General features: G+C 35.1%; 2 protein-coding genes across 11 annotated transcripts in view; one reads left to right on the top strand and one right to left on the bottom strand.

Annotated features, from left to right (window-relative positions):
- The window catches only part of LOC138322876 (SH2 domain-containing protein 4B-like), a 39,260-nt gene extending 38,222 nt beyond the window's left edge, over positions 1-1,038 (bottom strand). For all 6 annotated transcript variants that reach the window (XM_069267070.1, XM_069267071.1, XM_069267065.1 and 3 more), the window contains exon 1: positions 866-1,038. The gene's annotated coding sequence lies outside the window, so the exon portion shown is untranslated. The remainder of the gene's footprint in view (positions 1-865) is intronic.
- Positions 1,039-8,232: 7,194 nt separating this feature from the next.
- The window catches only part of LOC138322873 (F-box and WD repeat domain containing protein 10B-like), a 35,978-nt gene continuing 29,659 nt past the window's right edge, over positions 8,233-14,551 (top strand). For 3 of the 5 annotated variants that reach the window (XM_069267048.1, XM_069267046.1, XM_069267045.1), the window contains exons 1-2: positions 8,234-8,513; positions 9,736-10,387. In XM_069267048.1, the coding sequence (XP_069123149.1) occupies positions 9,802-10,387 (586 nt within the window). In that variant the 5' untranslated portion in view covers positions 8,234-8,513; positions 9,736-9,801. Of the gene's footprint in view, positions 8,571-9,735; positions 10,388-14,551 lie in introns of all 5 variants that reach the window. The other 2 variants (XM_069267043.1, XM_069267044.1) reach the window with 2 other exon arrangements.

Genomic DNA, 14,551 nt, shown 5'->3' with positions numbered 1-14,551 from the left:
TGAAATAGTATTGACACCTTTTCAAACTTTAGATACTAAAGTTTGATCTGTAGTTGTAAATTAAAGTATAAAAGAATAGTGTTGTTGACAACAGGCTAGTCTGCTACAAGTGACTTTCAAAAGCTGGAAATTCAGGTTTCCCTTAATTGATAGAGTCACACTGAACTATCCAACTCTGTAGGCAGTTGAATGGCTCTACCAAACCAGTATTACAAGATTTACTTCCTCAGAATTAATAGACCTCGTTAAACACTGTAAGCATATTGAAAAGAACTTTCAGTCAAAAGTCTTTATAATCAGATTTTACGTTGCAATTTGCAATAGGCCTAGTCATACCTAAGCTATCAATTTAATATGGTAGCTAAAGCTTAGAAGCAGGACACTTTCCCCCAATAGACAGATATCAGTTTTAATAATTAAGTTACATATAATATATAATAAAACTCACGGACAGTCGGACACTGGTACAGAAAACAATATACGCCTGGCCAGTATATAAGTAATGTGAGTATCAATTTAAGTCTGTTACCCATTGAGTTTTCAGATGACATACATGAGATGGCCTTAGGGGTATTACAATAGACAATTTTGAGTCAACAAAATGAATATATGTGAAGATATGACATGTCTGTTAACTGATTGTTATGTTTTTCCTGCAAACCAACAAAATGGAATTAGAATCAAAACTAAAACGTGGAGATAAAAGACTACAGGACGTTATCGGAAGGAGTCCCAATGAGGCGAGAAGCGTAGGTGGATGTCTTGGACGAGGCTGGCTTCAGATGTCAGCAAGAACTTCCCACAGTCCCCATCGGGACAATAACAGACGACATTCGTCTGAAACACAATTAATACAACGTCATACCTCTGAAACAATCGCTGATTTATAAACTGGTTGTGTAAATCGTTTTCTTCATAATCGGCATCCAGCTCCCTGTCTTTGCCGTGGGCCTAGTAGAAACAATCGAAATCAGAGACGAGTGCTTTTTTCGGTGTTCAACTTCCGCTCCCCGGTGAAGTGGTTTTCGACGACAGGTGGCGCTGTACAAACACGGAAGTAATCATTGTTAGTGCGAGAACTGTGTAGCGTCTTACCGATAGCCTACTTCATTGAGATCCGTCTAATTTATTATTTTAAGGAGGAACAATATCGAGAGATTAACAGTTTATTTATTTACACCCAGAACAAAGGTTAAAACTGTCACAACATAATAAAGCCCATTACACGACAGAAAATGTACGTAAATTTCGTATATAAGCTAACAGCGCTGATGTATTGATAACTTAATATAAGCTCGCAGACATGCATATATACATGTTTCTGGTGGGGGTTAACAGTGGGGGTGGGGGTAAATTTCGCCTAATTCAAGATACGAATGTTGTTATTGCTTGATTTTTAGTTTTTCATTTTCATTTTTTTTTGAGATTTTGATACTATATTAGCACTAAATATTTGTCCAGTGACATGTATGTGATAAAGTCTATAATTAAGTGGAAAAATAGATCAAACAATTGATATACAGATATATACATTGCTGAGTCATTTGGTTGCGATAAATTCAATGTAAACTCCCACTATCAGAATGTATTTATTTATTTGTTCAATCACGGACTTCCGTGTTTGTACCGAAATCAGTAACTGTGTTATATCAGTATCAGCAAAATAGAATTTATAGTTATTCATTGTATCCAGTATAAGTCATGTATCTATGGTAGTTTTAACGATAAATCTGTATATTAAAACAGACTAATAAATAAGTAGACAAATTTAATATGAATGATGGCTGGTAGTGACGCTTATCAGAGTGCTGCCGATGTACATGTAACAGTGTACATAATCACAGGGACCTGGCACGATTTTTTTAAAACTTACAGTATACATATATACATATCACAGTATCAAGGGTATGAACTCGGCGGTAGAGAAAAACCGGACAGGGAAATGTCTACCTAGCATATTTTTCGTAAATTTCCCGATTCATCAAGCCATAACTTCGTCAATACTTGGTCAATTTTGTTTATCGAGCACTCAATGGAAAGATAAATTATTTCTCTTTAAGGTAAGATATCCGTCAATGTTGTATGGAACCCATTTATTAAAATAATCACGGTTTTAAAAAAATAGGTCAGTTTTTCTCGACCGCCGAGTTCATACCCTTGATACTATAATATATATATATGTATACTGTTGGTTAAAAATTTTCGTGCCAGGTCCCTGTGTACATAATTAGACCTATTTACATTTCTGGGTCATTATAAAAAAAACTTTAAGAAGACGTAGGGCTAGTTTTTATTTAACATCATAGTTTTTCAGCATTGGTGGAAAAAAGCCACACTTCATTAATTTTCTTAACTCACGATGATTTAGACAATTTTTATCAAAAAAGAAGATAATTACATGACTTTATTGCGTATTAAATCAAAGATAATTGGTTATAATTCTAGCGCCATATTCCATTAAGTTAACATCGAATTCAACCCAAATCTACAACAGAGATATGAATACTGCCTTGATATGTTACTGTATAGGTATTTATAAAGCTGATATATCTTATAATGACATGGCACAGTTTTAAGTATCCTCGAAGTCGTGGTGTATTGTTACTGTACATATAAAAGAACAATATATAATGTTCAATGACCAGTAATGATAAGAAAGCTTTTAAAGTTCGTAAATCGTATTATATCATGCATGTCGAGGGTGAAATATAATTTTTCCAGCAGCGATCTATATGTTTCTATGGAGAGTTTAGGATACACACATTTAGTATATATCTAATATCCATATAGATCATCCATAAACGTTTTAGGAATCTATATTTAACATCGATAAAAATCATATAAACTAAAATTCTTTGTGATAATTTAAATTATATATACTTCGATATTATCAGAAACATACATTATAAGTGTATTGTTTCTGATATCATATATCAATCGATAAACCTAGCTTATCTAGAAAGACTTGGGACGTTACTTACAGTGAAGCGTCATGAATACTGTAAAGTAACACGTTCGAAAACACATTTTGCTGTAGTTGGCTGCATTTCTGAAGGTTTCATGCCTACATCATATAAAGAGTGTTTTTTTTCCCTTCATTTTGTTGGCTGCCCAGATAACAATACATTTGTATTTAACCATAAAACCTCGCTAAGAGTTATGTACCAGCATAAATATCTTTGTGTCTTTTGTAAGAATAATATCATTACAAAAATCAATGTAAATGTACCACATGATGGTTTCATTGTTAATCTAAATACAATAGGCGAGCTTTTGTGTCCATTTTATACCAATCGTCATTTGTTGGCATAATTCTCAAACATTGTAAAAGACCTTGCATGTTTCAAATAGAAGACGAAAGTAAGGTAGTATCATCTGCTGAGAGCACACTCGAAATATGCGTGTCTACCATTAAGACTGGACTATAACTATTTTCTAATGAGTATACCAATTGGTCTATATAACCGTTCCTTGACCAACTCCCTGCCTAATGTGGATTTTTTTTCACTGAGAAAAGAAGCATGTTTCACTTCACATATTACTTCATTGTATGTATGACATACTGAATTCCACAATTTCCCTTTAATATTAAATTGTTATGTAATTTATGAAAAAGTCCATTCTGCTAAATTCTATCAAATGCCTTTACATTGTTTAGAAAACAACAATAAACGTTAGAATTTTTTCCATTATAGTAGTTAATTAGTTATTAGACAACATAAATTGCTGGAATGTTAGAGACCTGTGTTCTTTTCGAAAACCAAATTGACATGGGTGAGGAAATGTGATTTTCTGTTCATGTAATCTATTTTCTATTCGAAGAAGTAATAGTTTTTCAAAAAGTTTACCTATTTCTGTTGTTAATGTTATGGCTCTATAATCAGTAGGATCTGGTTTTCTTTATTATTTCCCTTATATAATGGTATAAGCATTCCATGTTTGAATGATGTTGGAACATATTCACATTGAAAAATTGCATTAAAAAGACTAACCACGCATTTCATTAAACCATTGCCAGCAAAAAACTTATGTTCGTTTGTTACAAAATCAGGACCTGGTGCATTTTTCCTTTAGCTAATTTTAATATAGCCGAGATATTCTGGCCCGAACACCAGGCTTAGACATTATCACAGATAGATGTCCGGTTTAGAACCAGAGCGCACTAGTACATAAAAAGATGGAATTCGCCAACACCGTTTTGTATCGGGCCAGACCATTTCCTGTTCAAGCTGACCACCGAGAAGTGCCACTAATCTTTTTTTTAATAAATGCATAATTTATCTACCAAAATATAGCAATTCGTCTAGATTACAGGCGATTTGCATAATATGAGAAAATGGCGACGACGAGGAGGGGAATTTAAAGTTGTTGAAAGAAACTACTGTATTGACATAACGTGCATGCGTGATAAAATGGATTGCTATGGGTAGACAAATTATTCACTTGTTGAAAGATCAAGGTAAGTGACGCTTTTTGGTGGTTATGTTATGTAAGCAGCTGAATCGGACATGACCTGGCCCGATACCAAACGGTGTCGGCTAAGTCCAGATTTTCAAGTACTAAGTGCGCTCTGGCCCTAAACCAGACATCTATCTGTCATTATGTCTAAGTCTGGTTTCAGGGCCAGAGTATCTCGGGACTATTTTTAATAAAATCTTTAATTTCTTACATTTCAATGTTGAAACTATCTGTAAATAAGTCATCATTGGTATTTTCTGCTTTTATTAAATTTGTTATTTTATTATTAACATAATTGTAAAATTCTTTGTCAAAATTTGGATGTATCGTTTCAGAGAAGAGATCCGAAAAGTATACACCCAATAGATTACAAATTTCACAAGCTGAAGGGCATTTGTCCCTTATATGTTAATTTGCTATTAACGGATCTAGGTTTTCTATATTCTTACAAAGTTTTGTAAAATTGACCTACTTCCATTTCAGCATCTTCCTTAATCTATTCAAACTTTTCTTCTAGCCACATTTTTTCAGCAGCTCTTTTCCGCTTTCTAAATTCCCTCTTCTTATCTTTATACACATTATATGAGAAATTTATCATGACCCCTTGGTCGGTCTATAGTGACACATCCTCGATACTCCAGGGGTTATAACGTTAGTGATAATATGCCAAATTACTTCACACTTTAAATTCCAACTCCTTTCTACGACAGGTGCACAAGAGACTGGATGTATTTTTCCATTATCCTTACGACATAATTCATAACCACCCAGCTCTACAGGCATTTCGTTCCATCATGCATATCAATTAAGCTTTGTTGTGCTCTTTGGACGAAGTGACCACTATTCAATTAAACATAAGTTTTTACCCCAAAATAACCACAACAGACTTTTTTCCTTTGTTTTTCATACAGATATGACTTTGTTTTTATACAAGAAAAAGTCGCCAGAAATCATAATTTCGGAAAATGTTTTTCTTGGCTCCCAAAAAATCAGAAAAAAATATATATACGCATAGGGACATTTGATTAATTGGCCAACTTTGAAGCCAAATATAAATTTAAATGGTTATCTTGAGATAGTAGAAAGTTCTTCCCATCACATCAAGGGAAATAACTCTTATGGTCTTGGCAGACACAAACTGTATAGAATTATCCAGAGGTTCCGATCACGTACGGTCTCTACACTTCTGGACTATTTCATAGTAAAACTGTTCCTGTTTTGCGTCCGCGTGCTGGTAGGTTTTACGTCTATTGAGTGAAAAAACAAACACAAACATTTTTTCCGAACTGGCCAATTAAAGAGGTGTGTAACAGGGTAAGTACTGTTTCCTACAATTTCCATATATATAAAGTCTATAAAAAGAAAACTCTTTTCTAAATTTGATTAGTTGAAATGAAATAACTTATTTTTGTAGCAAAATGTACAAAATTAGTATCAATTTCAACCACCAAAAAACTTAAATTCCTTAGCAAAACATTGTGTTTATTTTTTGCCTTGCTGGCTGGTAGGTGTAAGAAAATCAAAATGACGCAAAACAGAAAAAACACAACTGTGGCCTAATTCAGTCCTTTGATACACATCAAAAGAGTCGTATAACTTCAAAGTTCAAAGGAAATTTTAGCTGGCCTGTGATTTGTTCTAAATTTTTCCTCTGAGCTGCCTTCAGTTTTACAATGAGATAGTCCAGGGGTGTAGAGATCGTAAGTGATCGGAACCCCTGAAATATCGAGGATGAGAATTGCTGTGAAAATAGAGTTAACCAGTAGCCCCATATCGTACATTTTACAGCAACTTTATATATATGATCTGTAAACGGCTCTGTTCAGGAAGTGGTTCTCAATCAATTAAAAGCACATTATGCATAACAAAAATTTAAAAAAAAAATCAAAAATATTGTGAATAGGTAATATTTTTAGGAACAACTTAAATTTATTGTTATAGAGAATATAATAACCAATACATCCTTTATTCACTTTAAATGATCTTTTTATTACTTTCAAACAATGTTTTTCATTTATATTTTCATAAGAAAAATTGAAACATATGATAACTTCCAACTGATCATGGATTAAAATATATAAAAAATAGCTCACTCTTTTTGTCGACTTTATCCAGTTTATCTTAAAGATGTGGATTTATATTGACGACTTCCTCCCAGGTGTGAGATGGCCATGGTCTGCTGCCCACATGACCGTATGTACTGCCTCGCTGTTCTGTTAGGCTGGCCGATACACACCACAATTTACCAAATTATATTCTTCTCCAGCTAAAGTGACCGGTGAGGTGTGCTAATATCGGTATAGTACAATGTACTATATGTAGAGTATGATATAGACCGATTTTTTATCCTCTGGTGCCGCGCATAATCATATAAACTGTAACTAATTCTCAGATCCCTGTGCTCCCGCCCCCCCCCACCCCCCCCCCCCCCCCCCCCCCCCCTCCGAAACCTGTACATCGCCTCTTTACCAACCCACCCTAAAGTCTATATTCCAAACTTTGAAGTCCACGCCTAGAAGTAAATAGTTGTGCGAGAAGTTATTGGAAGAAGAAGCCCATTCCACGCCCTAAAGTTCACTCCATCCTCTAAAGTCCACTCCATCCTCTAAAGTCCACTCCGTCCCCTAACGTCCATTTCATCCCCTAACATCCATTCCATCCCCTAAAGTTCACTCAATCCCCTAAAGTTCACTCCATCCTTTTAAGTCCACTCCATCTTCTAAAGTCCACTCCATCTTCTAAAGTCCACTCCATCTCCTAAAGTCCACTCCATCTTCTAAAGTCTACTCCATCTTCTAAAGTACACTCCATCTTCTAAAGTCCACTCCATCTCCTAAAGTCCACTCCATCTTCTAAAGTCCACTCCATCTCCTAAAGTCTACTCCATCTTCTAAAGTCCGCGCCATCACAGAAATTCCATTCCATTCCCTAAAGTCCACTCCATCCCCTTAAATTCACTCCATTCCCAAAAGTCCATTTCATCCCCTTAAGTCCACTCCATCCCCTTAAAAGTCCATTCCATCCCTTAACTTCCACTTCGTCCCCTTAAGTCCATTCCATTCCCTAAAGTCCAATCTATCCATTATAGCCCTTTCTATCCCCTAAAGTCCACGCCATCCTCTAAATTCCACTCTATCCCCTTAAGTAAGTCTACTTCACTCCCTAAAATCTACCCCTCTCTCACGCCAATCACTTTTGTAAATTAAAAATTTCTTGTTCACGTCACTTTTTGAACAGTCTGCTTTTTGATCATTGATCTCTGAAATCATTAAAAGAGACTAGCTAACGACTACCAAATTTTAATCGGTTCATCAAATGGGTGTGACTAAGTGTCAAATTCTCAAAGTTCTACAGGCTTTACTGTAAATATACATGAACAACCTTTAAATATTGTTTCTACAAACTTGTCCATAGTTTGGTATAAAAATAAATATATTAAACTATGAAATGCTGTTTAAAACAAGAAATTAAGACACCCAACCGCAGTATATATGCCAAAACACAATCATATTTCGCTTATATTAACTATATTAAGCTAACCATACTGTTTCAATATGTCTGCGAAACATAAAAGTGTAACATACAGTTTTAGAATTCATTTATCTTTGTTTCTGATTAAAAACAAATAAACGATTAAAAAAATAAAAGATTCATCGATTATGATATGAAAAAGTGAGATTATCGAGATTAACGGCTTGACTAACAAGCTTCAACAGCTAACATTGGCGACAACTAATACGAAACTATCGACCAAGTGCGCTACGCATGGCTCAGTATGCGACATAAACAAGCGTTGTCACCTTGGGGACGTCATCATTGACAGGTAGTTGCACCGGTATGGCTGATATTTACACCTCGTTATGACGGTGTTACACACCAATCATGCAAGGCTAAGGCTGCTGGCGGGACCTACCACTACACAGCTCATCTTCACGGAACTCTAAGGGGCGAGATGGCTGTGTGAGACAAAATCGATAGGTGATTGACAGGCAGTCCTAAGGTCTGAAATGACTTGAAACTGTTGGCAGTGTTACAGTAAATGTGAACCAGTAAAGGTGTGTTTAGTATTTATCTTATGCATTTCTGCTTCGTGATTATTTTATCATGGTCAGGTGAGTAGTTCTTATGAAAATCTTTGACTATTCATTTCAATGTGAAGTTATCAAAGTCCATAAGGTACAGATGTGCATTATTGGTTTAATGTCATACTTGTTTTGTTGACCCACATGTACATTGCAGGAAGGGTGATAACTAGATATGTAAGTGTATGATCTTCATTTTTTATTTAATAAGTAATAAGATATTAAATTGTCAACAGAATATTTATTAAAAGCCATACTTTTTTCCTTACACCTTATATACAAAATTAAATTAAATTACTAAATCATATCCAGAAACATGTTTCAGATATACATGTAGGCCTATCTGATAACTGAAACAATGTGATAATAACAATTACTTTAGTATGATAAACATATTATGTAAATGCTATAATTTAATTGAACATTTTACATTGAAATTAAAATAAGAAAAACCATTAAAATTATACAAAATTTTAGCTTAAATGTGGCTGTCTATTTCATATCTTTTTTGCATTGAGCATGTATGTAAATGCATGTATCTTTTAATTACATATCGGGTTCAGTGAACATATGTACACATGTACAGATTGGTACCAGGTAAATTCCAGAAAGTAAGTTGGTGTTTAAATATTTAAAATCAAACGGTGTAATACTGATTCAAAAGATATCAATTACTCACTCATCGTACCTGGAATTAATTTGATGTGTACATGATATATAGATATAAATTACAAAATAAGGTCGTCCCTAAAATAAGGATATATGTTGATATGATAGAAGATAATAAGGATGTGGAGTCAGTCTACAAATGTAGTTTGGTTAAAAAAAACCCGTTTGTAGACAGGAACTAGATCAATGAAGAGGATGTATGATCTTGATTTAAAAAAAAATGGAGATGAACGAGAATCAAAAATGAGGAAGAGAGAAGTTTATTGAGGTCTGAAATAGTGTAGGAAGGGTGTATATGTCTATAAAAAGGGTATATGTGTTTTATTGATAGTTCCTTATATTATAATCCATTTTATTTAGTGTTTAAAAAGTAACACATTTATGGAAAGAAACCATCAATTGTATTCATATTGTTATGATCTGTATGTACCGATACTTCATATTATAAAAGCATGGTATATTTTTTCTCTTAAGGTAAGTTTTGATTTTAGACTTGTTGCCATAATTTCCATACTTTGTTTTACAGACGAGACAAATTGACCACCTGTTTGGATGACTTACTACTGATATTATCTAGTGTGTTAATTAGGCCATGGTGGAAGTGTGTCAGCAGATACCTCACATCAGCATGTCCAGTCTGAGTGATGGGGTGATGAAGCACCCAAACAATAAAGTGGAACTCTTTGAGTTCAACATAGGACAAGCACTGCACATGCGATGTGTGAACACGAAAAAGGCGTGTGGACAGTGTGAATCTTGTCAACTGAACACAAAACTGAAGGAGGCAAAAGAATGGTTGGGGAAAATTGGAGACCATTCTAAAAAACGTTTTATGTTGGGTTTGATGCGACGATTTCAAAGTGTTGATTTGTTGCAGCAGATGGTGAGTTTGTTACAGCCTCTACTTTATAAAGATTTTACGTATGCCAGGAGTCGAACCGCTCCAAGTCTGCCCACGGATTCAGCATCTTTGAGTTCCAATCGTGCTGTCCCATCTAAAGAAGTGGAATCATTCATCATAACAACATGGAATTGGTTTCAGAAGGCCAACTATTGGTCAAAAGCAAACTATGCAATATCTTTGCTTCAGCTTTGTGACAGCCACCTACTCCACATACTGGGGACCCAAGCGCGAACCCTCTTAGTGTCGGAAGAGCGAGCAGCATCTTTTGCAGCAGGTAAATTATATTTCATAGTCTACTAAGGATTGTTCTTATAACCTAATGATTGTAAATTCTATGATTGTCTCATGACCAAACCAACAGTTTATTCCCCCAAAAATTAATAACCCCCAACAATTTCTTATGTAAAGACGACTTCAATGTCTATAAAATCACATCAGTAGGTTTTGTTGTATTTTGAAGATTCATGAATATCTAGGCGTTTTAGCTGCATTGTACAATAGCTAGTTTTTGTGGCTATATATGAAGATAAATGTCTGTATCTATGTATCTATGTTAAGCAATGTAGAGCACAGACTGATCTTGGATGGGTGACCATTGTCAAAAAATAGCAAGTGCCCTAAATTTTTACTTGCTAAGATATATGTTTTTACTTATCTGTATTCAAATTACAGTTTTGTTACATATCATTTATTTTTGCATGATGATGCGAAGTGTATAGGGTATAGGTATATCAACAACATTATAGTACGAACTGTGTCGCCATCTTTTCCATTAAAACACAATCATTCCGTCATTTTTACAGTTGTCCCTGATCAAAACCATTTGCTAAAATATGCAAGTGTATGTTTTTTTTTCATTTGCTATTCTGGTATATCTACTTGCAAAAGCAAGTAAAACAGCCTGAAATCTGAGCCCTGCAAGAGGCAGCACAATTATAACAACAGCAAGGACAGTTGTGTGTGCTCAGAATGACAGGTTGAACCCTTAGAAACTTGAGGATACAGCTTGTTGGTGAGGGGTTATATGTAATGTGACGTTAAATGGATAGGGACATTTCAGCTGCATACTCCAATACGTAGCTTTATTAGCAATATAAGTGTGACATGGTCTGGGATGGGTAACCGCTTCATTCGTTCAGGTCTTCACCACGGCATGTTAACTTACAAGATATTTAACAAAATAATATATATATGTTCCCTTAATGTATTGGCCGCTCTATTATATTATATACATGAGTATATATGTTATATTAAATTAAGATATTTGTTCTGACTCACCGACTAGAAGAACTTGCCCTCGCCTAAATTTAACTTCCACAAATCTGTTTACATTTCCATGATAATCTGTATAGAGTTATTGGCAAATGTTACAAGTTTTATGAGATCTGGTCATGATTTTAATTAATTACTTTTATTAAGATGTTGCTTTGGAACTGTCAATAATTGGTTTTTAGTCAACTGAATGAAACTGCTATTTTCAATACTTTTTATTACTAGTTGACCTGAAGACCTTCAAAGTACGGTAGTTTTTGGCCCTGACAAAAAGCACACCATATGCGTGTATTGGAATACATGTATTGTGCTTAAATACTCAGATATCTTGTAAATGATATGGCTTGAAGATATAATATATTTTCAGTTGCTATATTTGATGATTATATCTAATAAATTTCAGATTTTTTACCAGTGCATGTTATATGAGGATAAATCGTGACAAATTTATAATTAAAATGGTATTAATCATAATGCTCTTTAAACTGGATTTATGTCTCACACTTTCTTCACCCTTAAGGCTCATAAATTGCTACATAAAAACTTGTTGTAATTATGGGACCTCTTGGTGAACTTATTTAAGTTTTGCTTTATATTATTCAAGTGTAGTGTTTCTTGATTTTGAATAAAACTTAGAAGCAATCATATGTCTTTCAGAATTTTAAATGTTATACATTGAAAATTAAGAAATTCTATATTCAAAACTATTCTCTGCCTAATTATATCCCAATTTTATATTCAATTTGAGTTTTAAAACTCTGCATAGGTCTTAACTGCTGAAAAGATTAATTTTCTTCATTTACATCAATAACATGGATCTTACAGACAAATTTTCGAATAGAAAATCTGATAACATTTTTCAAATATATATATATATTGTTATCAAATTACTCATCTTCTAGTTATAGTGACACTAAAATCAATTAGCAGTGCACCTAATTGCATTGAAACTAAAATTATCTGCTGGTATTTTTATCAAGTGTAAATCAACTTCGTAATACCCTATGAATGTGTTTGTCTATTATATGTCTGTTTTGGTATACATTTCACGGTATAACACTATAGAAGTCAGGTGCCCCACTGTCATTCACCCCACCCTCTCTCCCCAGGATCATACGCCCCACCCTCTCTCCCCAGGATCATACGCCCCACCCTCTCTCCCCACCATCCTTCGCCCTACCCACACTCCCCACCACCATTCACTCCACCCTCTCTCCCCACCATCATTCGCCCAACCCTCTCTCTCCATCGCTATCTGCTCCACCCTCCCTCCACACCGCCATTCGTCCCACCCTCACTACCCACCTTCATTCACACCACCTTTACTCCCCACTGTCATTCACACCACCCTCACTTCCAACCCTCACTCCCCACTGTCATTTGCCTCAACCTCACTCCTCACTGCTATTCGCCTCAACCTCTCTCCCCACCATCATTCGCCCTACCCTTTCTCCCTACCATCATTTTCCCCACCCTCTCAATTTCCCCACTGTCAGTAACTCCCATTTTGTTTTTGTGTAATGGGCTGATCACACTTTAAAAATGTCTGTTGGTGACCATATTGTTCCATATCAGCGTGGTAAACTTAAAATTGTTCGTCAGTTGTCCTATCAATTCTTGTGTACAGTTCAGTATGGTGACACAATAAAGGTATCTATTATCAGTTGTCCTATCATTCCTTGTGTACAGTTCAGTATGGTGACACTATAAAGGTATCCATTATCAGTTGTCCTATCATTCCTTGTGTACAGTTCAGTATGGTGACACTATAAAGGTATCCATTTACAGTTGTCCTATCATTCCTTGTGTACAGTTCAGTATGGTGACACTATAAAGGTATCCATTATCAGTTGTCCCATCATTCCTTGTGTACAGTTCAGTATGGTGACATTATAAGGTATCCATTATAAGTTGTCCTATCATTCCTTGTGTATATTTCAGTATGGGGACACTTTAAAAGTATCCATTATCAGTTGTCCTATCATTCCTTGTGTTCAGTTCAGTATGGTGACACAATAAAGGTATACATTATCAGCTGTCCTATCATTCCTTGTGTACAGTTCAGTATGGTGACACTATAAAGGTATCCATTATCAGTTGTCCTATCATTCCTTGTGTACAGTTCAGTATGGTGACACTATAAAGGTATCCATTATCAGCTGTCCTATCATTCCTTGTGTATATTTCAGTATGGGGACACTTTAAAAGTATCCATTATCAGTTGTCCTATCATTCCTTGTGTTCAGTTCAGTATGGTGACACAATAAAGGTATACATTATCAGCTGTCCTATCATTCCTTGTGTACAGTTCAGTATGGTGACACAATAAAGGTATTTATTTTAAGTTGTCATATCATTCCTTGTGTACAGTTCAGTATGGTGACACTATAAAGGTATCCATTATCAGTTGTCCTATCATTCCTTGTGTACAGTTCAGTATGGTGACACAATAAAGGTATCCATTATCAGTTGTCCTATCATTCCTTGTGTACAGTTCAGTATGGTGACACTATAAAGGTATCCATTATCAGTTGTCCTATCATTCCTTGTGTACAGTTCAGTATGGTGACACTATAAAGGTATCCATTATCAGTTGTCCTATCATTCCTTGTGTACAGTTCAGTATGGGGACATTATAAGGTATCCATTATCAGTTGTCCTATCATTCCTTGTGTACAGTTCAGTATGGTGACACTATAAAGGTATCCATTATCAGTTGTCCCATCATTCCTTGTGTACAGTTCAGTATGGTGACACTATAAAGGTATCCATTATCAGTTGTCCTATCATTCCTTGTGTACAGTTCAGTATGGTGACACTATAAAGGTATCCATTATCAGTTGTCCTATCATTCCTTGTGTACAGTTCAGTATGGTGACACTATAAAGGTATCCATTATCAGTTGTCCTATCATTCCTTGTGTGTGTACAGTTCAGTATGGTGACACTATAAAGGTATCCATTATCAGTTGTCCCATCATTCCTTGTGTACAGTTCAGTATGGTGACACTATAAAGGTATCCATTATCAGTTGTCCTATCATTCCTTGTGTACAGTTCAGTATGGTGACACTATAAAGGTATCCATTATCAGTTGTCCTATCATTCCTTGTGTGTGTACAGTTCAGTATGGTGACACTATAAAGGTATCCATTATCAGTTGTCCTA

Source organism: Argopecten irradians, chromosome 5, assembly GCF_041381155.1.
Source record: "Argopecten irradians isolate NY chromosome 5, Ai_NY, whole genome shotgun sequence".
NCBI lineage: Eukaryota > Metazoa > Mollusca > Bivalvia > Pectinida > Pectinidae > Argopecten > Argopecten irradians.
This window is presented reverse-complemented; position numbering and strand designations above follow the sequence as displayed.